At 39.1% G+C, this 26741-nt stretch overlaps 1 protein-coding gene and 2 long non-coding RNA genes across 7 annotated transcripts in view; 2 read left to right on the top strand and 1 right to left on the bottom strand.

Annotated features, from left to right (window-relative positions):
* Positions 1 to 325: 325 nt before the first annotated feature.
* ZCCHC13 (zinc finger CCHC-type containing 13) lies at positions 326 to 12462 on the bottom strand. Of its 2 annotated transcripts, none has more exons than XM_058713718.1 (2): positions 11327 to 11418; positions 326 to 1619 (listed from the first exon to the last, which is right to left on the bottom strand). In XM_058713718.1, the coding sequence occupies exon 2, from the start codon at positions 1384 to 1386 to the stop codon at positions 871 to 873; it is 516 nt and encodes a 171-aa protein (XP_058569701.1). In that variant the 5' UTR covers positions 1387 to 1619; positions 11327 to 11418; the 3' UTR covers positions 326 to 870. The 2 variants fall into 2 exon arrangements, with proteins under 2 accessions (XP_058569701.1, XP_058569700.1); XM_058713717.1 differs by lacking the exon at positions 11327 to 11418 and adding an exon at positions 12052 to 12462 and having other exon boundaries at positions 1391 to 1619.
* Positions 12463 to 12501: 39 nt separating this feature from the next.
* LOC131502767 (uncharacterized) lies at positions 12502 to 19298 on the top strand. The gene is made up of 2 exons (XR_009257180.1): positions 12502 to 18339; positions 18590 to 19298. It is a non-coding gene; the product is annotated as an uncharacterized LOC131502767 (long non-coding RNA).
* A 2192-nt stretch (positions 19299 to 21490) lies between these two features.
* Positions 21491 to 26741, top strand: part of LOC131502764 (uncharacterized) — a 70860-nt gene continuing 65609 nt past the window's right edge. For all 4 annotated transcript variants that reach the window (XR_009257176.1, XR_009257178.1, XR_009257177.1 and 1 more), the window contains exon 1: positions 21491 to 21594. This is a non-coding gene — a long non-coding RNA (uncharacterized LOC131502764). The remainder of the gene's footprint in view (positions 21595 to 26741) is intronic.

Here is a 26741-nt window from a genome sequence, read left to right as displayed (position 1 = left end):
CCAGGCTCCGAGCCATCAGCCCAGAGCCTGACGCGGGGCTCGAACTCACGGACCGCGAGATCGTGACCCGGCTGAAGTCGGACGCTTAACCGACTGAGCCACCCAGGCGCCCCTGAAGGTTTTTTTTTTGTTTTTTTGTCATTGCTCTCTGTCTCAAAGCTACTTACATACATTATACATATTTTTCTGGTTTATTTTCACTAAACTATACACTCTTTGTAGGGCCAGGTAAAGATGTCTTTCAATGTTATTTAAAAGCTAAAGAGATCAGAAAATTCAAAGCAATCAATATATAATAAAGTTAAAGTTATTTAGCAAGGTCATACACATTTTCAGAATCAGCTTTATTTATGCAATGAATCTCTGAGGAAATGCCATCTCAGGGTACTTTGTGTATCTAAGAACCACATGTCCCCTCCCCATGCACATTCCATTCTTTTACCTGGTGTTCTTTTTCTCTACAGCAATTTATCTTCACTGACACATTATATTATTTTTTCAATAGATTCTAGGCCTATGTTCCCAAACTCGATCTTATTTGTTCACTGATATATCCCCAATTCCTCCAACAGGGGCTGGCACACAGTAGTAGCCCTTAATTAAATGCTAAAGCAAAACACAAAGAACCTAGAAATTGCCTGATACCCAGAATGACTGTCCAATAATCAGATTCACCAATGGCGCAGAAACACATTAATTACAGTATAAGACATCTAAAAGTGAACAAATTATTTGGAGATTTTTTTTCCAGCCCTTTCCTCCTAGCCTGGGAGTAGCCTCCATCTATCAACTTTTGGTCAGTGAAATAGTTTCAGAGAAAATAATACAATTATCTATCAACAAAAGGAGGGAGGGACAAAGGAAAAAAAATTAAGCGGTAGCCTCAATGGGGCATTCTCGGGCCAGATGTCCAGACTCGCCACAGCGGTAGCAGTTGACTTCACTCGTCTTGCTGCAGTTGATGGCCATGTGGCCAGTCTCACCGCACCGGTAGCATTTGACTTGGGTGCAGTCTTTCTGAATGTGGCCATATTCACCACAAGAGTAGCACTTCTGCTCTTCCTGACGGTCACAATCACGAGCCAGATGGCCTGGTCTGCCACAAGTGTAACAACACTGCTCTCTCTCTCGCTTAGGCTCAATACAGTCTTTGGCGATGTGGCCACTTCTCCCACAGTTGTAGCAGATGTCCTCGAGAAGATCACAATTCTTAGCATGATGACCAGACTCACCACAGCGGTAACAGATGTCAGACGGGTTGGTGGAACTGCACTGGGAACCTCTGCCGCGGCCTCTAGCTCCACGCCCTCGACTTCCTCCTCCTCTAGGGCATCCCCGGGCCCAGTGGCCAGAGCGTCCACACTTGAAACATTCCTTATTGCTCATGGCGATGGTGAGATCTTAGGGCGAGCGGGCCCACCACTGCCCCTGAGGCTCCGACGCACCTCTCCTTAGTGCGGCTTAGAAACAAGTGGCCGTTTTTCTCTAGGCGCCTCAGTGACATCACACAAGGTTTGCGCACGACCCCACTCATGTGTCACAGGCATTCCAGCTGCCCTTCCCGCCTGACTTTTCTTTCCATTCTTGAAGTGAAAAGCATGGCTGAGTGGTGGTATTTCCTGATTTAAAAAAAAAAAAAATACTTGGGTCTTCAAGTTTGTTTGAATCCCTCCCTGCTCAGACAATGTACCCTGTAGGATTTCTTATATTAAGAATTAGATCTTCTACCCTATGACCCAGCAATAGCACTACTAGGAATTTACCCAAGGGATACAGGAGTACTGATGCATAGGGGCACTTGTACCCCAATGTTTATAGCAGCACTCTCAACAATAGCCAAATTATGGAAAGAGCCTAAATGTCCATCAACTGATGAATGGATAAAGAAATTGTGGTTTATATACACAATGGAATACTACATGGCAATGAGAAAGAATAAAATGTGGCCTTTTGTAGCAACGTGGATGGAACTGGAGAGTGTGATGCCAAGTGAAATAAGCCATACAGAGAAAGACAGATACCATATATGTTCACTCTTATGTGGATCCTGAGAAACTTAACAGAAACCCATGGGGGAGGGAAGGAAAAAAAAAAAAAAAGAGGTTAGAGTGGAAGAGAGCCAAAGCATAAGAGACTCTTAAAAACTGAGAACAAACTGAGGGTTGATGGGGGGTGGGAGGGAGGGGAGGGTGGGTGATGGGTATTGAGGAGGGCACCTGTTGGGATGAGCACTGGGTGTTGTATGGAAACCAATTTGACAATAAACTTCATATATTGAAAAAAAAAAGAATTAGGTCTTCTCCGTGATCTAGTAGATGACCAGTTTTTATATATGCCCTATGGAATAGGAAAAATATGTATGAGATGTATCTAATCCAGTACATGAAAGAAACAAATTATAGCAAAGTAGACTAACTTCCTTTTTTGTTTTAAAAAATAAAATACAAATGTCCACAAAGATATGAGATACATAAAGCAGAAAAAAAATCTTTAAAATGCCACAGTGAGATTTACTCACATTCTTCCATATTTTATTGCAGGAATGTTAGTTTTCAATATAATCACCAGCATTTAAGTTATGTAACATAACCCGATTGAAGCATTCAGTATAAAGAATACATTATTACTTGGAAAATAAATTACAAAACTGTAATTTAAATATTGGACAGATTTCCTCTCTGTTGTTTTCCAAATTGTTTATATCTTACATAAACCATATAAAGATTTATGGACATGTTCATTTATATAGCTATACAAATAAGTATGGAAAATTAGATACTGAAATATCCACCATAGCTATTTTGGGGCTATATGATTGAATACAATTTTTTCTCCTTATTTTCCTTTTCTATACTTTACAATTTTTGAAATGAATTTAGTTTGTTGGTAATTTTTAAACTGCACAATAAATATTTTTCCTTCAGCTACTAGTTAACTATATGTTTTGCTTATGAATTTTTTTCAGGCAGCCAATACAAATGTATTTGGTAAAGCATAGGCATGAGAATAGTAAATGTAGCAGTTGGTCTTTATTTTGAATGTGACTTGATTGGAATGTACAACTGATTCCATAAATGCAATGACAAAGATAAATATTTTCAAAAATTAATACGTTTAGAGCCAAAGAGCATCGGCAATCACCATATATAGAGTGATGAAATGAGTTTTATTCCTAAACAATTAAATGATTCTGCATAAATGGTTTCAAAAGGCAAAAATTCTCTCCCTGGTTCAAAATTTGATATATGCTTATTAAATTAACCTTATTATCATGTTTAAACCCCCCTTAAGGTTTATACTTTTATTAAAGTAATACATGCCCATAGTTAAGAGCATTGATTTTCAAATAGCTTTAATTGGGACATGAAGTAAGACTTGCATTTTACATCGCAACAGAGGATATGTGTGTGTGTTATAACTCAAATAAGTTTAAGAAAAAAATACCTTTAATGTGTGCAATTCACTTTGATGTTTTCATTTTAGATATTAAAAGAATAATTTACTATGCCAATAAATTTGATAACCTAATATAATGGATAAATTTCTTATAGAGTTTCTTATAAAATTTCTATGAATTTCTTATATAATGATACAAGTAGAAAATCTAACAAGTTCTCTATCCAATTAATTTTTTTTTAATTTAGAAACTTCCAATATATTTAAGAAAGAGCCCACATAAAACGTAGGATCATATGTAATGTAAACTACACACTGGAATGTATTAAAAGTTGTACATGGCAAAAGGGAACTTAAAATGATGAAGTAACAGTGAAATTTATATGTCTATATCTATATACCTTAGGTTCATTACACCACCAGCTGTATTTGCCTAGCCTGGGACTGTTGGGTAAGACAAGGGGAAAGAGGAAATTAATATTAATTTGATATGTATAGTACAGTAGACACTATGGTATAAATTTTGAATTAGGAGGGCAAATGATTTCTATAAGGAAATATATTCTTTCCTGTTTTTCTTGAGGCTTAAAATCCTAAAAATCTAATTCAGTTTAATATATGGGAAGGCAACATGAAATTTCAAAGATAAGTGATGAATTTGTGAGCACCTGCCACTCTTTTTTTCCCCCATCAGGCAAACACCCTAGTTTTATATTTTTTCTTTTTCAAGGTTTTATTAAATTCCAGTTAATATTAACATCCAGTGTAATTTTAGTTTCAGTTGTAGAATTTAGTGATTCATCACTTACATACAACAACTGGTACTCATCACAACAAGTGCCCTCCTTAATACACATTACCTATCCATCCTCCCCTCTTCTCCAGTAACCCTCAGCTTGTCCTGTAGTTAAGAGTCTGTTTCCTAGTTTGCCTCTCTCTTTTCTTTCCCCTATGTTCATCTGTTTTGTTTCTTAAATTCCACATGTGAGTGAAATCATATGGTATTTGTCTTACTCTGACTGACTTATTTCACTTAGCATAATACTCTGTAGCTCCATCCACGTCATTGCAAATGGCAAGATTTCATTCTTTTTTATGGCTGAGTAATATTTCATTGTATATTCATGTATATGTATGACCTCTTCTTTATCCATTCATCAGTTGATGGATGTTTGGGCTTTTTCCATAGTTTGGCTATGATGTTTTCTATTCATGTTGTAATAAATGCTGGTGGTGACCCATTACATTGATCTCTTAAATACATTACATGATTATAACCGACAGGTTCAAAACACACTGAATTAAAGAGTCATAACTTTAGATAATGCTTATGAGTTCTTGATGTTTCAATTTTAGATGTTTCAAATTATCTATGATTTTCCATTTCAGAGAATGAACATTTAGCCCTCTGTTACCTACACCATCTTTTGGTCCACATCATACACTTACACATTTCAAGTTCTCCACCCCCAACCCACCCCCCACTGTTTCACCTTTCTCCTAATATTAGGAGAATATCCAACATTTACATAACTATAAGTATGTAAATGCTACTCATGGCTCAGCCATGAATACTCTGATCAATTTTCACTACCTGCACAGCTTTTTGTTTCCTGGAGTTAGTTATTGTCATTCTTCATTTCCTTAGTTTCTCATACATTTACCTCATTTCTATTTTACAGATCTATATGGCTACTTTTACACCAATACCACACAGTCTTCATTACTGTAGTTTTGTATTTTGTTTTGAAATTAGTTAGAGGCCTCCAACTTTGCCCCTCTTTTCCACAATGTTGTGACTATTCTGAGTCTCTTGCATTTCCTTATGAATTTTAGTATCAGTTTGTCAATTTCTGCAAAAAAAAAGGCAAATTAGATTTTGATATATATTGTGGAACCTATAGATAGAATTGGAGAGTGTTAACAATATTGAGTCATCCGATTCATGAGCACAGGATGTTGTGTCATTTATTTAGATTTTTATTTTCACTCAATAATATTTTGTGGTTTTCAGTGTATAAGTCTTACACATCTTTTGTTAAATTTTTTCTAAGTATTTCATTCTTTTTGATGCTATTGTAAATGGGATTATTTTCCTAATTTCATTTTTTAGTTGTTCATTGCTAGTATATAAAAATACAATTATTTTTGTATATTGATCTTTTATCCTGCTACCTTGATAAACTGAACTGATTTAGAGTACCAATAGTTTTTTAGTGGATTCCTTAGGATTCGATAGACAAGATTATGTCATCTGCAAGTGGAGATAGTTTGAATTCTTCCTTTCCAATCGGGGTGTCCTTTATTCCATTTTCTTGCCTAGTTGCCCTGACTAGAACTTTCAGTACAATGTTATAGAAGTGGTGAGAACCAACATCCTTGTCTTATTCCTGATCTTAGGGGGAAAACTTTCAGTCTTTAAGACCATTAAGTATGGTGTTAGCTATGGTTATTTTATACACATTCTTTATAAGGTGAAGAAGTTCTTTTCAATTCCTACTTTGTTGAATGTTCTTATCATCAAGGGGTGTTGAATTTTGTCAAAAGCTTTTTCTGCATCTCTTGAGTTTGTCTTGACTTTTTGCATTTGCTAGAACCACCAGTTGAACAGAAGTTGTGAAAGTGGGCATTATTGTCTTGTTCCTGACCTTAAGGGGAAAATGTAGTCTCACCATTAAGTATGATGTTATCTGTGAGTTCTTGGTAGATGCTCTTTATCTGATTGAGAAAGTTCTCTCCTATAGGAATAGTTTTGCTAAGCAAATAGGAAAGTTTGATAAGCACTTTTTATCATAAAAGTTCATTGGATCTTGTCAATGTCTTCGTGGCTATTGAGATGATCATGTAGTTTTGTCTTTTATTCCATTAACGTGGTGTATTATGTTGATTTTTATGTTCATCTAACCCTACATTCGTCAGATAAATATTACTTGATCAAGGTGTATAATCCTTTCTTTATGCTGCTGGATTTGGTATGCTAGTATTTTCTTGAGTATTTTTGTATCTTTAAATGTTGATATGTAGCATTTTTATGATGATGATGATGATAATTATATCTCTGGTTGTCATTTCAAGGTAATATTGATATCAAAGAATGATTTTTGAGGACTTTCCACATCTTCTACTTTTTGGAATAGTTTGTAAAGAATTGATACTATTTCTCTGTTAAATGTTTGGAAATTTTCACTAGTTAAGCCATCTCAGCCTGGGATTTTCTTGTGGGAATTCTGTAAAATACTAATTTAGTTTGTTGTAGCTCTATTCAGGTTTTCTATTTCTTTTTGAGGCAGCATTGGCAGTTGTGTCTTCTGGGAATTTGTTTAATTCATCTAGATTACCTAATTTATTGGCATACAGTTGTTCATAGTATTCCTTTTAGTTCTGTAAGGTCAGTAATGATGCATTCTCTTTCACTCCTGATTTTAGAAATTTGAGTCTTTTCTTTTTTCTTGGCCAGTTCAGCCATGTTTTTTCTTTCAACTTTCTTGCTCTTTGAAAAAGCCACTTTTGGCTTTGTCAGTTTTCTCTAGTGTTTTTTTTTTAACTCTTTATTTCACTTATTTTCACTCCAATCTTTATTCTTTCCTTCTGCTTGCTTTATGCTTAGTTTGCTCTTTGTTCAGTTTCTTAAGGATATCGATTTGAGATCCCTTTTGTTTTTATAATATGGGTATTCACAGCTATTTATTTCCCTCTGAACACTACCTTAGCTGCATCCCATAAATTTTGTATGTTGTTTTCTTTTTCTCAAGGTGTTTACTAATTTTCCTTGTGATTACTTCTTTAAGCTTCTTTAAAGTATGTTGTGCTTTCTTTTTCTCAAGGTTTTATTAATTTCCTTGTGATTACTTCTTTAAGGCACTGGTTATTCAGGAGTGCAGTATTTAACTTCCATACTTTTGTGAATTCCCCAAATTTCCTTCTGTTATTGATCTGTAATTTCATTCCATTATGATTGGAGAATATACTTTGTATAATTTCAATCATTTTACATTTATTGAAGCTTGTTTTATGACCTAGCAAATGGTCTCTCTTGGAAAATGTTTCATGAGTGCTTGAGAAGAATGTTTATTCTGCTGCTATTGGTTGGCGCATTCTCTAGATGTCAATTAGGTCAATTTGACTGATAGTATTGTTCCAGTTTTCTGATTGCTGATTTTCTGTCTACTTGTAGTATCCCTTATTGAGAATAGGATATTGAAGTGTCCAACTATTGTTGTTGGATTATTCATTTATCTATTCAATTTTGTCTGTTTTTTCCCCAGCACTTTGGGGATCTTTTGTTAGGTGCATATGTGTTTTTAGTTGTTACAGTTTCTTGATGAATCATCCCTTTTATCATTATAAAATGCTTTAACCTTTTAAATATTTCTCCAAGGTGTCACATTTACCTCCATCACACTACTACTCTAAAGCAGGTCTACATCATCTCTTGACCAAGTGATTTTCTAAAATGAAAAGTTGACCACATCATTCTCTTGCTTAAAATATTTCTCCTCAATAATTACTAGATAAACTCTGTTAGGTCCAAGAGAGGAAGTAATCTTCCCAAGATCAAATTAATATAGTGACAGAGCTAAGACTACATCCCAGGCTTCCAAACTCCCAGTTGAATACTCCCTTTACTGTATGTACCACTGAGCTGGGTACTTTGGATTGGCTCATTCAATCTTCATTTAATTATCCTTCTCATTTGAGAAGTTGGAAAGTCAAAAACTCCACTTTCTATACTCACTTGCAGCCATAGTTCTGTATGTAAAATAGAGTCTATCAATCAGAATCAACTCCTCAAGATTTGGAAGACAAATGTGGCATCTTCCAGTTACATTTTGCCCATTCCTGCTGGCAAGCAAATTGTGCAGACTTGCTGCACAAATAACATTTCGATGTTCATTCACCAGCACTGTTTGCCAATAATCAGTTATGGTGGTGACAGCAGATGGTTTTTCATTTTGGGTTTGGTATATTCTGGAGTTCATGGATGCAGTCATAGCCTCATAGATAATAGCAACTCTGGTTAGTCTGTTTTTTATTTTTGTTTGTTTTGAGAGGTACTGTGTAAATTCTGCCCTAGGTGGGGCCACCAGAACCATGATCCATTCTCCCAATTCTAATGGGGACCCCATTACCCTGGGCCTCAGGGTTCACACTCACTATCTTAGACTGGAGCCTATAGACCCAGTGGCAACACTGTAATCCCTCTTCTGGGAGTACTTATACCTTCAAGCCCACATTCTAGATTTCCTAAACACTGTCCTAAGGGCCTGTAGTTTGAGAATCTCTGATCCGAGTCCCTGGCTTTCCCAAGACCCCTAAGTCCAGTTCTGGACTCTGGATCTCAGATTCAAGCACAGAGACACATTGAAGATGGCTTACACCAACTTGAAGCCCCCATCTAGAGAACCCATCAGACCAGGACCCCTACCTTTAATGTTGCATATGCATAGACTCAGTCCAAGGCCCCTCAAGCCAGAAGGGGATGTATTGAATTGGGAGGGGACTTCAAGCCCTCAAGAATGGCACCTTCAAGCCCCAGCCAGAGGACAGGTCCCCACCAGAAGGCCTCATATTATTCCTCAATGTCCAGCTGGCAGAAATGCATATTCTGTGGGGAGGGGATGGGCTCAGGGGCAAAGTGGCCACCTCACCCCTTTTCCCCCTCAGGAATCATAAGTCTTAGTCATGTTCTCTGTTAGGTCATTTTTTGAAAGGTGGTGGCTTCAGGGGAGACAGGGGCCTGGGGTGGGGCCTGGAGAATGTGCTTGCAAGACTGAGATAGCAGTAGCAGTGGTGAGAGAACTCTGGTTGGTCAGTTCCATATTTTTCTAGGAGTTATTCCTTGGACTCCGCCTAGAACCTGTTCCTCTTTTCCTTCCAAATAGTTTGTAAACATGTGATTTTCTATATTAAATTCCTTCCTACATCTAAAATACAGATGGGTTTTCTGCTCCTTGAAATGAATCCTGATTGATACAAACATCTCCCAAATTTATAATTATGACCTCCTTAAAAACATACACATCCTCTTAAGTGACACACTTTTGCTTTATAACCAGTAAGATTATGGGAATATTGCCCATACACAAGAGTGGGTGGATGGATTCTAGGCCCTAGTATAACTTACATTTGCCCCCTGCCTGGATTTTGTTGCAACAGATCATTCTCCAAGTAATTTATCAGGAGTCAATAAACAAATCAATCCTGTTACTTGGTCTCTTAGCCATCTTGTTCACATATTCAAACTAATTAACTTTTAGCAATGAAATTAAGGCCTTTATTAACATAAGTTTGTTACTGTACCATCTTGCCAGTCTCTGCTATCCTGTTCCCTCATTCCTCAAAATCACAAAGAACAGACGAGTTCTTGTGCCATCATGGAAAAATTATTCGACTCTGAGAAGACAAGGGTACTCATTTCCTCAGTTGTTTTACATACTTGTAATGACAGCTTTTGCAAAGTTAAGTCCAGTTCTATGTCAGATTTAGCTGATGTACAATTTGACAAGGCAAAGCTGTATTCGAGGGTTTAATAGAATATTCTTTTTGACTACCACTCCTCCCTGCACCCCAACCTCAATTCAGGGTATTCACAGGTTGCAGGAAACCCCCCCATGTGAGTCAAGATTCTTCAGAGAAGCAGAACCAACATGATATCTCTATCTATATCTGAATATATATGACCATACCAATATGATATATATATCTCCAACATGGTTATAATTATATATCTATAATTATAATTATGTATCTATATCTATCTGTGAAGTCCAAAATCTGGGAATAGATGGTGTTGCAGTTCAAGTCTACAGGCTATCTGTCGGCAGAATTCTCTCTTGCTTAGAAAAGGTTAGTCTTTTGTTCTAATTCAGCGCTTCAACTGAAGGATGAGGCCACCCCCAGTATGGGAGGCAATCTACTTTACTCAAAGTCCACGGATTTAAATGTTAATCTCATCCAAAAACACCATCACAGAAACATCCAGAATAATATTTGACCACGTATCTGGGCACCATGGCCCAGCCAAGTTGGCCCATAAAATTAACCATCACATCCTCTAAGAAAGGGTATAAGGTGAGGGAAAAGAGGGAAATAGAATGTTAGCCTAAAATGGGTAGATACAGTAGAGTTCTCCAAATTTCTCCTTTACTGCTCCCAAGAACCTGCGTATGAACTGGGAAGTTCAGACAAATAGGTAGGCCCAGGAATCTAAGTATTTTATAGGGTTCAAAATTGACAACTTGTGCCTCCTTTTTGAATTTCTCTTCAGATGGGACCATTGTAGATTAGAGAAGTTTTGTCAAAAGGAAGAGAAGTGGAAAGAGCAAGTAACTCTATCTGTAAGAATTATTAAGTGCTGACCTCAATTTTAACAATACTTAAAAAAATGAGGGCTGTCCATTTATTTAAAAAGATAAAGACAATTAGAAACATGGAAAAATAGTTAAAAGACACATTGTTACATGTATAAAAATAAGAATGGTGATGTTAAAACATTACATATTTAAACAAAAATTTAAAGAACACAAAGATACACTAATAGGGATGAGGTTTCTTTTTGGAGTAATGAAAAATTCTAAAATGGTGGTGACGGTTGTACAACTCTGTGAATACACTAAAATCCATTGCATTGTACACTTTAAGTTGGTGCATTGTATGACACGAAATTACATCTCAATAAAACTGCTATAGCAACAAAAAAGAACACAAAGAGCAACTAGGAGATTTGGAAGTGAAACAGTGTAACTAAGAATAGGCGAGGGATTGACGAAAGAAGGATGGGCTGAAGAAGGGATGGTGGTGGAAGCCGGTGGGAACAAGGGGAAGATAGGTGAAGAAAGCGGATGGGATAGGGCCCTAGGGAAAACGTGAAAGCCAGAGGGGTAACCTCTGAAAGGCAGTAGTGGGTGGGGGTGGGGAGAAGAGGGCGTACTTAGCGCATGCGCCAGAAGTACACTGCGGCGATCCCGGAGAGGCAGTTCTTAACTGGCATCAGCGCTGCGGCTGGAGGCTCGGCTGGTTCTCTGCCTGCTGTCCAGTTCCACCTTGGCTTGAGCAACCACCCTGGATCCGCGAACTCTGTGCAGCTGCTCCGTCCACCATATCTTGCGGCGGCGAGCGCTAAGAATTCATGCTAAGACACTCGATTCAGCCAAGAGGTAAAATAACGTCGTAGAAGAACACGGAGGAGGGAGGAGGGAATTCGGGCCGGGGAGACCCTTGATTTGTGTATTCTCGCGGTTCACGAGAGGAATAAGTGGGGTACAGCATGGGCCTCAGGCCTACAAAAGGATATTGAACACTTACTTCCCATTGGGAAAGGATACAGACTCCTTTCTTCTAATCAGGGTTGAGGCACAGGAGCGTTGTTACTTCCCATGACGTTCTCTGTTTAAATATTTTGGGAGTTCCTCTTACGTAGCCGAAGGTGTGTTTAAAGGGTGGGCCTTAGGACTAGGCTCATCCAATTATGAGAGGTTTGTTTGTTTGTTTGTTTGTTTTTTGGCTTTTGTTAAGGGTGGTGGGTCTTATTAAGGAATCTGAGGGCACGCCATCTCCTCCCTGGGGGCCGGTTCAGAGTCCATCTAGATTTGCTCTCTGCCGTCACCTGCAATGCCGTCTTTCCCATATTCCACTTCCCTAGTTTATCACACCTACCTCCATTAGGAAACGCTGGTAGTGGCTCTCCTTGAGCACTGGGGCACAAGTATGGCGAAAAACACATCCAGATAGCATCAAGCATGTATATATAAGAAACCAAGGAGGAAGGAGGGCAGGGAATAGGGGAGGACGGTCTTGGTGCGCATGTGTATTTGGGAGGTTGGGGGAGGCGCGGGATCGCGCACACATATTTGAGAAGACCTGATGTGAGGGGGAAGGGGCCCCAGCTGGGGAGAGTGGGAGGTAAGCACGCGCAAGCTTGGGTGGGGGGAGCATCGAATGCGTATTTAAGAGAGCGGAATTCCCAGTACACAGTTGGCAGCCGCGGTTGGAAGGGAAAGTGAAGGCGCGCATGCGTATTTGAGACGACATTGTGACGGTTGGCTTTAGGAGGGGAGTGGGGCACATGCGTATTTCAGACGGAATGACTGGGAGGGGAGGCGCGCACTGTAGGTGTGGTTACGATTGCAAAATGGCGAGGGGGGAGGTAAGTTGTCTTTGCTAGGCCATTTTGGGCTGAGGGGCCCTGCAGAGAAGTACAGCTACCTTTCTGGTTGGGTGAAAGCATCTGCCGAGTTGGAGTTGCCCTAGGCTGTGGCCAAATTTACCAGAAATTAACCTAGAATCTTAGCCCTTCAGTGGTCCATTGATAAATGTGGGTTTGAAAATGCCAAGGCGATGATGACTCTATGAAAGGTTTCGGCAGCTGGTGTGTGTAAGAAATGCGTAAAACGGGAGCCTTGGGGACAGGCCACATTCTGGCAATACACAGTTGGAGGGCTTTCTGTCAGACTTTGGGCCGCTGTACTTGGCACTCGACACATCCTCTCATCCCTTCAGATTTGCAGAACACGGTGATTGCAGTATTGTGAGAGTCTACTGTTACGTTGGTCGGAAGCCCTTGCTTTTCTCACTTGCAGAACATAGGGCTGAGGATTTGGCTGTTTCCAAGTGCTTGTTACACTTTAAACCCAGGATTTGGGCAAATGGAAATGGTGGTGTGAAGGTGACCTGGGTTCATACCCTTTCCTCGAAATTATTTTTTTCTGCAAAATTTTAGCCTAGGGGGAAGACTTTTTTAGGTAGCCCTACTGTCGTGGATCTCAAGAGGGCTGTCAGTGAGGATCTATTGTAAATCACTAAAACTAACAGTTTAGCATTTAAATATGTAGCAGAAAGGGCACAGGATTCAAAATTGAAGAGACAGGTCTTTTCTAGTAATCCTAGTTGTGATCTCCTAGTGGTCCTTTTCCTTCTCTGGGCCTATTTCTCTATTTATAACAATAATTGTATTCAAACGTCTGTAGCACTTAAAACTATGTGTCAGGTACTGGTCTACCTGCTTTCACACGTGCCTCAACTCATTTAGTACTTTCGACAATCTTATGAAATAGCAGTACCGTTATTCAGATTTTACAAATGAGAAATGTGGGGGACACAGATTAAGTAATTTGCCCAAGGCTTTACATCCATTTGAATGGCTGAAACTGGATTTTTGTCCAGGTTGTATGGGCCCATAATGCTGTGTTCTTAACTATTATGCTTTAATTCCCTAAAATGAGGGGGCAAATTTAAGGGACCCTTCTTTTATGATTTCAAAAATTTTTTTGTAACTTACCTGTGCTGTTTAAGAAAGGAGACCTGTTTGCTCTTGGCTACTTTTTACTCGGTGCATCCTACAGGGTTACATATGTAGAAGACAAAAAAGTAAAAATTGTTGATTTGCAGCCTACCGGGGCGGCCATCCTTACCTACCCTTGTCTTCTATGCTTTTTGTTCTGCAGAGGGTTTAAAATGGCCGACTGCGGCAGGCTGGACACACCCATCTTGTTTTGCCTGATTGGAGATCTGGTCAAATGGTTTGAGAAAGCAGTCTTTTGCTGCGGTAGAGATTTTTTTCTTACCCATTATTAATATTATGGTGTGTTAATACAAATGTCCAATAGTAAAGTCAGGTTATTGCCTTTTTTCCCTCTTATAATAGAAGACTGAAAAAACATGCGTTTCTTTTATTATTGGTTAGGATAGATTCACTGAAGTGGAATTACTATATCAATGCGTTTTTAACATTCAATATGTACTGATAAAGTTCATTCCGAAAAGGTCGTACCAAATTTTACTCATACAAGTATTAAGTGGTGTTTGTTTTTTAAAAAGATGTTATGGATAAAAACAAGTATTATTTTAATTTTGCATTTCTTTGGTTATTAGTGAGTTTGGACTCCTTCCTCCATATATTTCTTAGCAGTTTAATTTTCTTTCATGTGATGTTAGTTCGTGTCTTACACGAATAAAACTCTGTTGGAGTTTTTAGTTTAGTGTTATTGTTATTATCTGTTTGAAAGTGTTTTTCAAATAAAGGCTATTACTCAGATTTCTGCATTGTTATATACTCCAGGTTATTGTTTACCTTTTAATTTTTGTTTTCAAATGTTTGGTTCGTAGAGATTTGAAAGCAAGTAGTAACTTTGTCTATCTTCTATTTTGTGATTTTTTTTCCATTAAGTTTGAATAGTTCCCTCAATCTAGAAATTTGGTAAATATTCATTGTAGCTTTGTCTGAGGATAACCATCAGGTATAGGGAAGAAGGATCTGTAATTTTACCACCCAGAGATAACCAGTGTTTATAAATGTGTTCACATCTTTTCATTCCCTGCATTTTTCTACAGTTGATCATGTATTTGTACTGTTTTATGTTCTGTTTTGTGTTTAACATTATAGCATGCATTTTTCCATGCTAAACATTGTTTGCAGTTGTCATGTAATGGTTTCATGATATATTGTTGTATGGAAATATTTTAGGATTTTCAGTAAAGTATTACAATGAATGTCTTCATTTTCATTTAGTTTTTATTGTTTATCTATTTTGAGTTATTTCTTTATAGAGTTCCAGAATTAGAATGGTTCATCAAAAAGTTTGAACACTATAGAGATTTGCTACAGTAACATTCCAAAAAAATATGTCATTTTTTTGTGCCCAGGTATTTAGGTATTTAGAATATTGTTTTTTGCTAACTTTATATTGTAAAAGAACGATATCTTTGTTTTATGATCCATTTCTCTGATTATTGGTGAGGCTGAATTCTCAAATGTTAATTACTAACTCTTCCTTTTGTGAACTATTCAATTTGGGTATGAATGTTAAATATTTGTAAGAGCTGTGTATTATGTGTTCTGTATAAGGATCTATTATCCTTGTCATTTATTGCAAAGGATACATGTGATTTGTTGCACATATACTCCTAGCATATGTTGCCTTTGAGTCTTAAAAAATGTTTGTGATTCCAAAGACAACTGCTTTGTGGAATACCTGTCAGATTCTTGGTAGCCATTTTGAGATAATGTTTCTTTGTCCTTTAAATAGGTAGCTATTTCTTTTTATCTAAAGGAGAGCAGTCTTGAATGCTGCATAGCATTATTGCACCCTGGCTATGGATGTGGGAAGAAGACATGGCAACATTTTGTCCCTAATAAGAAACCAACTTATACAACACACAAAACAGTAGTACCCTCGCCCCCATCCATTCTGGGACTGATCTTATTTTGAATATTCACGAGTGATGTGGGAGACGGTATGGACATAGTGCAATGTCCACATATAGAGAGAACACTAAGCACTTTGAGGGTGTAAAATGCTGGTAGGAACAAACTGTAACACCTGAGAAGGCATTGTGAGTGTGGGCTGACCGTGGTAGAATAGAACAGTGTAGGCAAGAGCAATATAATGACTTCAGGGGAAACTAATGTGTTAAGCGTATAAAATAGTGGCCTCAGAGACATTGAATCCCAAGATAGGGATCCCAGTGTAAATGGCAACAGTTTATTGATGTCATCAGCTCAATTTGCTGGTGCAGACACAAAAGAGCCATTAAAAACATAGGCCCTATTAAGAACAGTATGGGATGCAGAAAAATTCCATCCTGTCTTTGTATAAAACCATCTGAGCCAAGTGACTAGTAATCTCTTCACAAGAAGTCTGTTACTGTAACTCAGTTTTGAAAAGTGGTTGGGAAGAGTATATTACCTCATTTCATTTTTCTTATTTATTATGAGGTAGGTAATTTAGAGAATCTTTAATTGTATTAAGTAAATCTTTCTAAATTATTATTCCCAATACATGAGCTATATACTATCTCATATATGTATTTAAAAACATTCTAATTTTTATATTTTCAGTTAATGGGGGGGGGATTATAGGATTTAGAAGTGCCAAGTCATTTGTTACATATTGCTTTTTGCTATCCAGTTACACTGGGTTAATCTAGTTAGTCATAAGCTCCCATTTTTCAGCATTTTGTTAGTTGCAGATGTTAAACCAGGCTTAGGTATGGGGGTGGGGAGGTTGACAGATGTATAATAAGCAAAACAAAACAAGAACAGAGCCTGCATTGTAGAGAAGGTGGTGGTGAAGTTCCTTTCTAGAGGTCTATGCCTACCTTAAGCATAAGAATCCTGTCATGCCAATATCTAGTTCCTGAACCCATCTCTGATCGGGAGTTAGGGAGAGCCTGGATATTTGAAATAGCCTAAAAGCATTTAACCTTTGATTTCCACAATTTGTTCCTCCCCTCTGTTGATGTTACAGCCAGCAGCAGCCTGGAGCAGCGCCCCTGGAAAGAAATTTTACATCGGCCATTATAATACAACCTGATAAGTGTTACAGCACTTACCAGGTTGTATTGTAATTGTCTGTGTATATGCCTGTCTCCTTTCCTATGTTAGCAGTTAGACTGTGAGCTCCTTGAGGGCAGGGACAGAGTCTTCTCCAGAGCCCAGCCTGGCACATTAGTAGGCTTCAGTAAATGTTTATTGGATGAATAAATGAATGACTCATCAACAAACATTTATCGTGTGCCTGCTAAGGTGATCTCCACAGGCTCTGGACTGTCAACTGTTTATTCAAAATGCATGTGGTCAGAAACTTGGTGTTTCTTTCTGATTATGTATCTATCGTAAGAGTTTTTCTGAGATAATGCTATTTTTTTTGTGTGTTTGGATTTCAGTCCTTGGTATTTACAGATGTTGCTACTATTGTTGCTGCTGACAGCCTTTTCCTTGGTGGGACCTGGGTGATAGCTGCCAGATCATGAGCCTCATCCTCACTGCCCAGTGTTTGCTCAATGGTTCCTGTTTGTAGAATCATCCCCTTTTCACCCCTCCTCAGATCATCCTTCAAATGGTGTTCCTAGGTAGGGCTCCACATTCTAGATATAGGTAGAGAAATACAGCCCATGGACTGCCTGGTTTTGCAAATAAAGTTCTATTGGATCACGTGTTATTTGTTGATATTTGGTCTGTGGCCCTTTTGGCCTGCAAAGGCAGTGTTGAGTAGCTCCATCAGAGATCCAGTGGCCCATAAAGCCTACCCTTTACAGAAAATGATTGCCTACCTTGCTTTGGATCATTACCTAACAGTGATGGTTTAATTTCCCTCTCCATTCACCAAAGATACTTCTGGCATCTCAGAAACTCATTTATTTACCTCATTCGTTACTGCTTATAACAAGTCTTTTTCTTATTTTACAGATGGGCCAGCTAGAACGCATCAACTAGATGCTTATAAGGCCTCCACCAGAGTCCTACAGTCAGTCAGTTATACCATGTACTTCAACAGCAAGTTTTGAGCTTCATCTCTAGAAATTCCTTTTGTTATATCCTAACCTGAAGAATGTGGCCATATCATACCTTGGCGCCTTATGCCTTGACCCCCTCCTTCCTACACAGCTCTTTGCAGTGAGAATATGGAAAATAACAAATTAATGTGAGATAAGGCAGACAGGTAGGCTGAGGCAAATGTTTACAGGGTCTGAATGCTGATGCACAAAGAAATGGGGTTTCTGAAATATTCACTTGCTTAGACTTAATACAGTTAAGGAGCCTGGACTTCCAAGAGCTTAGGACCTTCCCCTTTACCATCCCTAACCTCCCACACTGTTGTCTTGGTTACCTGCCTGTGGATATATTGTGATTCATTTCAGGTCATTAAAAAGTTGAGAGCTCCCAAGTCCAATTCAAGAAAGCTAGATCTAAAAAAAATAAAATGGAAAGAATATAGGATAGTTTCATTTCAGGAGTGAAATGGAGAGAAAGGCCTTACTTACAGCATTATTTTTCAAGCTGCTTGCTGGATTTTTCCCAGCATTCTATTATGAAAAATTTTAAATATACATATAGAAAAGCTAAAGAGTTGTACATTGAAAGCCCATCTATCTACCAACTAGATGTTACAACTAACATCTTGCCATATTTACTTTATTGCATATTCATCCATCTTTGTCAGATAGGTTTTATTTTTTTTTTATTTTTTATTTTTTAATTTTTTTTTAACGTTTGTTTATTTTTGAGACAGAGAGAGACAGAGCATGAATGGGGGAGGGTCAGAGAGAAGGAGACAGAATCTGAAACAGGCTCCAGGCTCTGAGCTGTCAGCACAGAGCCCGACGCGGGGCTCGAACTCACGGACCGCGAGATCATGACCTGAGCCAAAGTCGGCCGCTTAACTGACTGAGCCACCCAGGTGCCCCTGTCAGATAGGTTTTTAAAATGTTTGTGTTGTCATCCATTTTGATCTCATCTGTATCTGACCCGCGTGGTACTGAAAAAAAAGTTTCTTTGGATTCTTCTCTGTATTTCCCAAGTTGGGGAATACTACTGCAGCCTAAATATGTGGGCTGATCTGCCTGGCAGTGAGATTCCAGGGAGAGAAGCCATTTGCTTTCTGAAAGAAAATGGTTGCTGCTCACTGTTTAGTGAAAATGGTAGGAGAAGGAAGGATGGAAGTCCAGGTTCCAGTGTCAGTGAATCTTCTAATTGTATATTGTTCTACACTCCATTCACTTCACTGCCTTGCGGGGGTCAGGGGTAGGGGAGCAGGTGGTTTTCTGAGCAGCTTCTACTTGGTTCTTACCTTTTAGACTTGATGAAAGAAAAACAACGAAGTCACATCAAAATGCCACTGAGGTGATTTAGCATTAGCACAATTCCTTGCAATTTTAGCAGATGGATTTTTAATTTGGAGTGCTGTCAAATAATATTCTTGTGGACCTTTTCTATTAGCAACAGCTGCAGAGTCCATTTAGGAATCACCATGAACTGAAATCTTAATTTATCCTCATTATGAACATGATAATGGTAAATGTTTCCAGTTTGTGTCTGTCTCCCTTCATTTAAGCTCAAGAGCAGAGACTGTATCTTACTCATCTTTGTAATTCTCTTAGTAATAAATGTTTGTATTCATAAGAAACTGTGTTATTGCATTTAATACCCATCACATGGGCAAATATTAAAAAATGTTACACTAGTGTTAGTGGGGTTACCCAGTTTCAGTATAATTCTTTGTAGGGACAGTTTGGCAGTATATATTAGTGGGAAGAATAAATATTGTCTGACTTTTGACCATGCAATTTCATTTCTAGGGCTATACCCCAAAATATTCTAAAAGAAATATTCTAAGGCTATTCTAAAAGATGTAGGTATGGGAATGTTCACAATGTTCATAGCAATAAAAAATGGAAAAATTGCCTGTTGATGAATAATTTGGGTAAATAAATTTTGATGTATTCATGCAATATTATAATATGGCATTAAAATAAAAACCTTAAATAAAAATAGTCTTACAGATGAATATTTTACTTGGAAAGGTGTATCAAGTGTATTAATTGAAAAAAATGCTAGAGAGCAATAATACAGTTCTCATCTAATGTTTGTAAAATAAAAATTAATGTTTGTGTACAATAAGTAGTTGGAAGAACATACTCAGTGTTAAACTTGCTGGGATTCTATGATTTTTACTTTCTATCTTTAATACATTCCTGGAATTTTTTTCTCACAGTGTACATTTATGACTTTCAAAGTTAGACGAACACTGAAGCTATTTCCATTTTGAAATTTGTTGACCTAAACAGAAGCGGAATAAATTGGGTGGTAAGGGAGCCGGAAACTGGAGCAATTTCGTTTGGAAAAGAGCTAGATGGAGTGGGGGAAGGGAGTGGTGGAAAGAAAATCTCTGTCTTCAGAGAAAGTCCATAACTGCCAGCTACTCTATTCTTGACTCCTTAGTGAAGGCATTTCATGCATCAGGGTTTACATTTACCATTTATTTCGCAATTCTGCCCTTTACACATTTCTTTCCCGTTCTTGTCCCTCTGGTCTGTATGTAACAAGCTAAAAATAATTACTAGTGGCAGCAGCTGCTTGTAGGTGTCCAGATCTTACTCTAGTAATATCTGCATTGATTTATCCAATAAAGAGATGGCTCAAACTCATCAAGACTCCTGCTCCCCTCCCCCAGTGCTTGGCCAGCATGAAATCTTCCCCATTTATGGTGGGAGAGCTTTCTGCCTGGCTCTCATGATTATTAGTAGATTATAAGACATTTTTGCTGGTGGGTAATAACACAGTTAAAAATGAGCCCTGAGAAACTGCTCCTTGGGTTTTTCTGGGGTTTGAGGGTTGTCTGCATCTCACCGGGTGACAGGAAACCTAGTTGCGTTAGCTTGTGCTACCAGCATCTGATGCTATTAATAACCTGGGGTGGGTTGTTTTTCATGCTAAGCAGCTAGGGACTGGGAAACTTAGAGGCAATAGGCTGCTTCCTTAGAGAGAAAGGACACTTGGGGATCTTAACTTATCCTGTGTGGGTCTTAGGTCTCAGAGCTCCATTCTTCCTAGTGGTTGAGTCTTGGAGATAGGGGAGTAGGCATTGGCCTACCTAGCTCCCTCCCTTTAATCATTTTGGTAACCCAGGCAGCTGATAAGGGGATAGATATGTTCAATTCCTTTTCATGTACAGGTAAGGTGAGTCCTGGTGGAAGTTGGGATTGTAAATGATAGCCCAGAGCCCAGGGTTTTGTTACCTTTTCTCATTAGTGTGAACCAAATGCCATCCAATGACTAGCTAGATGGAGGTTTCATTCACTTTTAGGGAGCTCTTTTAGCCAGGAATACAGAATGGAGGGTCATATCTGCCAGAGATAGAAGGATCCCTAAGAAATCAAGTTTACTCCCATTCAAAGGTAAGGATATTGAGGTCTAAAGAGGGTAAAGGCTTGGAGGCAGCTAGGAAGATTAAGCATCACACTTCATGTCTGAGTTCTAACACTTTGATACATCTATTTGCTTGGTGCCTGCAAATGCAAGTTATCTCATTTAAAATGGATGCAAGAATTCTTATTAAATAATAATTGTAGATATTGGAACAGTCTTCCAGATAGAGAATATAATTGACGCTAATAGTAATGCTTACCAAGAGCAAAATCTGAGATCTATGGTGTGGGCTGGATGACTTGACTGAGGTGGTAAAAGTAAATTAAAGCTATATCTCAAAACTTCGCTATCCTGTGTTACATTTGTTTCTTCTTCCTTCCCTCTATCCTACAGGTGACACCAAATGTGATCAGAAGCCATGCCCCTGGTGAAGAGGTGTACTGAATGGTGAAGAGGTGTACTGAACCCGGCCTGGCCCAGTGAGGTTACTAGAGAATTGGGAAAGGCTTAAATAAGTATCCTGCACATGGTTATCAAATCATTGTAAAGTCTTGGTAAGTGGTTAGCGGCTTTAGTAGGCTAGCCCAGTTACTGGGAAGGGACAGGGAAGGTAGTCTTAATAGATATTAGGCAATTACTTGGTATTTTCCCCATCATGGTATGATAAAAAGCATCTTAAAATATTCGGACTACACAGAAAGCAATGAGCCTAACCTTTCATTTTTTGTTTCTTTTTAAAATTTTTTTGAGAGAGAACATGAGCATGAGTTGGGGAGGGGCAGAGAGAGAGGGAGAGAGAATCCCAAGCAAGCTCAAAGTCCAGTGTGGGGCTCGAACTCACGAACCCTGAGATCATGACCTGAACCAAAATCAAGAGATGCTTAACTGACTGAGCCACTCAGGTGCCCCCAACCTTTCATTTTTTCATCCTCTCATTTTGTATATCTTGCCCAAGATTATAGCTAGTTAGTGTAGGAAATGGATTTGAATTTAAGCCAGTACTGTGTCTTTTTACCCAGTGCTTCCTCTAGGTTCCATCTAAGTGTAAGGAGGCCATATGAGAGAGAAATGTCTTTATTTCTCACTGAAATTTTTTCTTAAGTTTATTTATTTTGAGAGAGACAGAGACATCGCAAGTCAGGGAGAGGCAGAAAGAGGGGGAGAGAGAAGATCCCAAGCAGCCTGTATTCTACCAGCACAGAGCCCGACGCAGAGCTCAAACTCACAAAACTGTAGGATCGTGACCTGAGCCAAAATCAAGAGTCGGACGTTTAACCGACTGAGCTACCTTGGGCGCCCCTCACATTGAAAGGTTTTTATAATAGCCTCTGATATTGTTCTTTCCCAATGAAGGAAATTTTCATGGTGTAAATTTTTTTTATGCAGAAAATCATCTGGAATGCTTGTTAAAAATGCAGATTTCTGGGCAGCCAGAAACCTTGCACTAGTCAAGAGCAACACTAAGACCCACCTGTCATTTATATTGAGGCTTCCTGCCCGGTGGGTTCATCAGCAAGCCAGAATGAATCACCATTGCTGTGTGTGGATCCTTGTGAGGCAGCTGGGAAGTCTTGTTAAGCTGCCAATGGTTTGGGTGGGGCTCCCCCATTGGTAGTAGAGAAGAGATGGTTGTGATGGACACTTCCCCCGCTTCCTTAAACAGACAGTTACTAAGTGCTTACTAGTTGCCAGACTATTCTAGATATTAACAAAGTTCTGCCATCATGGAACTTTCATTCTTATGAGAGTAGACAGAGGAACAAAGAACCAGGGAAAGCATAAAGTATCATACATGTTACATCAGAAGTTTTCCATTATGGTATGAAAATTGTGTTAAAAATGGGTGGGTTAGGCTAAGCAACACCTTGTGTATTTTCCCCACTTCCCATTCTTCCTTTTAATACCTGCCCCTGTCTTTCAGTGCAGTGGAGGCTGACCAAGCTGAGTATGAGAGGGTTATAGGTGATGAAACAATCTTTTTCCTTTTTATTACCCTCACTAGGCTAAATTGTGAAGGATGTCTTTTGAAAAGTGTTCTAGAGAGTCTACTGGTTTTCCCACATGAGTGAACGTGTAGCAGAAGAGAGGATCCTCTCAGTGATTAAGGTAAATAGGGGAGGAAAGGATGACTTTGCCCTAACTCCTATCAGGGAGGCTCTTAGAAATGTCATTTCTGGGTGCCAATACTTTTACTTTCTTTTTAAATTTTATTTATTTATTTATTTACATTCAAGTTAGTTAACATACAGGGTAATTACGGTTTCAGGAGTAGAACCCAGTGATTCATCTCTTGCATATGACACCCAATGCTCATCCTGAAAAATGTCCTTCTTAATGTCCATCACCCATGTATAACCCACACCCCCCCAACCACATCAAGCCTCAGTTTGTTCTCTGTATTTAAGAGTCTCTTATGGTTTGTCTCCCTCTCTGTTTTTATCTTATTTTTCCTTCTCTTCCCCTATGTTCATCTGTTCAGTTTCTGAAATTCCACATGAGTAAAATTATATGATATGTCATTCTCTGACTTGTCTTGCTTAGCATAATACCCTCCACTTCTATCCATGTTTTTGCAAATGGCAAGATTTCATTCTTTTTCATCACCGAGTGGTATTATTCCATTTTACATATGTATGTATGTATATATATGTATATATATACATATATTTACATATATATGTATATATATATATATATCTCACATGCCTTTAAAGCCTGTAGTTTATTCTGTAATACATTTTTCTTGAAACAATTGGGGTAAATTATCTTGTTTACCCAGTCTGTAATCACCCCTGCAGAGGATCAGAAGAACTAAAATGGTTGCCAAGTAAACTAGGCAGCATAAGCTACAGACACAAATAATGGCAGTAGGACACTAATTATATTCCTCTTAAGGAGAGAGTGTCTTTTTAACCAGACTTGTTGAGAGTTTTTATCAGACATTGGAGCTACATATATCTTGTCGAAGTCAGCTCATAGCAGAGGCTCCATATTTCAGCGGCAGCCAAGTTAGTAATTTCAGAGATAGCAGTGTCTTCTGGATTGCACTTAAACCAATTGGACTAGTGTTCATTTTGGACTCCTCTAAGGGATTAGCCCCCTGATGGGCTCCAGGGAGCATTTAAATGGTCCATAGTTAAGAGAGGCACAAAATCAGGTTCTTTGCTGACACTGGTCTAGTCTGGGGCCAATAAAGCCCCTGTGTTTTGGACACCACTTTGAGTCTGATACACCACTGAAAAGTGCTCTTCTGGTACCACCCTTGAACTCATTACCTCAGATGTCCGGATCAGTGGGTCCAAATCTTGGTAGACCGCTTTCACTCACTTTGTCTGAACCTCAGAATCTGCAGTCATGGCACAGACAAGCCAACCCACATGGAATACCTACAATGCAGAAAGACCTTTGCCCTCAGTGGAGCACAGGCACCAGGTCCTCTCCTTTCATTCATTTTCCTCCTCCTTCCGAACACAGAGCTAGACACCCAGTAAATAACCCCTTCACACGTGCAGCACAGCAGTTAACAAAGGCTTCAGTAAGAAAGTGCCTTTGTCAGAGTTGGCCTGCTGACCCCAGTGTTGGAGGAGATTATTGACACGACGTGACCACTGGTTGACCCTTGAGCTTGACCCAGGCAAATGGAGGCTCCTCACTCTTTCCCTGTCCTTGGAGTGTACAGTTTCTGCACTAGGAACTGTTTCAAGGATGGAGCCTTGAAAAGGTAAGGTGTGGTATAGACCGTCTGGATGGCACATGTGACTGAACCACGTTAAGGCCTCCATACCTACAAACCTTTAAGACTCTGGCAGAGGGGTGCAGATATCTGCTAGTCTCTGGCTGCCCGAGACAAGCCTCATAAGTTCCCTTGCTTATTAAAACCACTGCCTACCAATCTGGAGTGGTCTACCTCTTTCAGCAGTTTCTTTTGCCCCATGCGTATATGGACCAGCTGGGAACCAACACTCAGATACTAGGGGAGGTCAGGTCTTTCTGCTGCATCACTGGTAGGAGGGGCTGAGAACGGGCAGGAGTGACTGCCATACAGCAGACTCAGGCTGCGGGCCAGCCTGGTGGGACCAGCTGGCCTAGGAGAGCCAGTCACACGGCTTGACCTGTGGCTGCCACCATGATCAGGGCCATCCTGAGAGGTAGCTTTTGCCCTCATGGACAGGGAAAGACCAGAAGGTCACAACCCATCTCATCAGAGAAGAGGGAGGCAGAGAATGAAAACACAACACTGCTGGTAAGCAGATCTCTGCCACAAACCTTGGCAGAGCACACGCCTTTCTGAAGAGCCTGAGCCTGTACAAGCCAAGACATAAACAAGTACAGAACGTCCCCTTCATCATTTCACCTATAGGTGGGGTAGGTAGTCTAAGGAGTTCACACAGGGATCAGGGCAAAAAGTTGATGGGGGAGGAGCGGTAAATAAGGTTCCAGAAAGGTAAAATAGGACTAGAAGAATTCACCGTGACTGGTCAGTTCTCTGTCACCTTATACCATGATCACAATTCAAATTTAATCACTTATTTTAAAATCGACTTTAAACTATTAAATCTTTTCTACAACGGAAACAAAAAGGTCCATAGTTAAAGTAGGAGGCATCTATAATATGGCCATTCCTGGGAGATCTCTACAGAGGCCATCCCTACTTTAAGCTAGTAATGCCTCCATCCAGAGTTAATAACCAGAATGCCAGTATCTGCCATTTTTCACAAAAGTAATCTGCCATTTTTCATAAAAGTAATAAAGGTCACCTTTTCCCATGAGGATGGTTTTGAGATGGTGCCTTCATAGCATAATGTTCCTCTGGAATATTTGGATAATTCTATTGACAGAATTTGATAATTAGCCTGCACGAGGAACCTGAATGATAGGAAAATTGTCTTTTCACTAAGGAGAAGCCTGGGATAGTACAAAGGGATTTCCCACATTCTGTGTATATTACAGCTTACTTTAAAATGACATTGGTCTTTGGGTGTCTGGATGGCTCAGTCGATAAGCATCCAACTCTTGATTTCGACTCAGGTCATGATCTCACAGTTCGTGGGATCGAGCCACACATTGGGCTCTGGGCTGACAGTGTGGAGCCTGCTTGGGATTATCTCTCTCCCTCTGTCTCTCTGCCCCTCTCCCACTTGTACTTAACTACCTACCTACCTAACATTGGTCTTGTATAAGGATAGGAATGTTAGTATGCTGTCCAAAAAAAAAAGGTCTTCCTGTCTCTTTCTTTATATGGGCCAAAATGGGTTGTATAAATCTGGCTTTTGCTCTCTGAATCCCAGTTTTTTCCCTGGGATTTCCCTATCCTCATTATCCATTCTTTACTTTTGTGACAGCTGGGTCTGTTGCGTTTTTTTTTTTTCTTTTGTCTTTCTGTTTAGGCTGGTCATCACTCCCATAGTAACACCCATGCACAATTTTTGAAAATTTTCTTTCTGAGGTCATGTAATATCAATAACAATGATTATTCAGTTAGTTATCAGTGTCTTTTATGTTCTAGGCAAGTGCTTTACACATATTTGTTGTCTCATTTTAACTTAATAGTAACTCTGGGATGTATGATTTGTTCCTACTTTACAGATAATAAAACTGAGGATCAGAGAGGTGATGGCCACTAGCATGCCACCAGGAGACAGTGGTGGAGCTGTATTGTGTCATACTCTAAAGATCTTGACTACCTTACTCTACTTGAAGT

This window comes from Neofelis nebulosa, chromosome X, assembly GCF_028018385.1.
Source record: "Neofelis nebulosa isolate mNeoNeb1 chromosome X, mNeoNeb1.pri, whole genome shotgun sequence".
NCBI classification, from domain to species: Eukaryota; Metazoa; Chordata; class Mammalia; order Carnivora; family Felidae; genus Neofelis; species Neofelis nebulosa.
The sequence above is the reverse complement of the archived record's forward strand: the minus strand, read 5'-3'. Positions and strand labels throughout refer to the sequence as shown.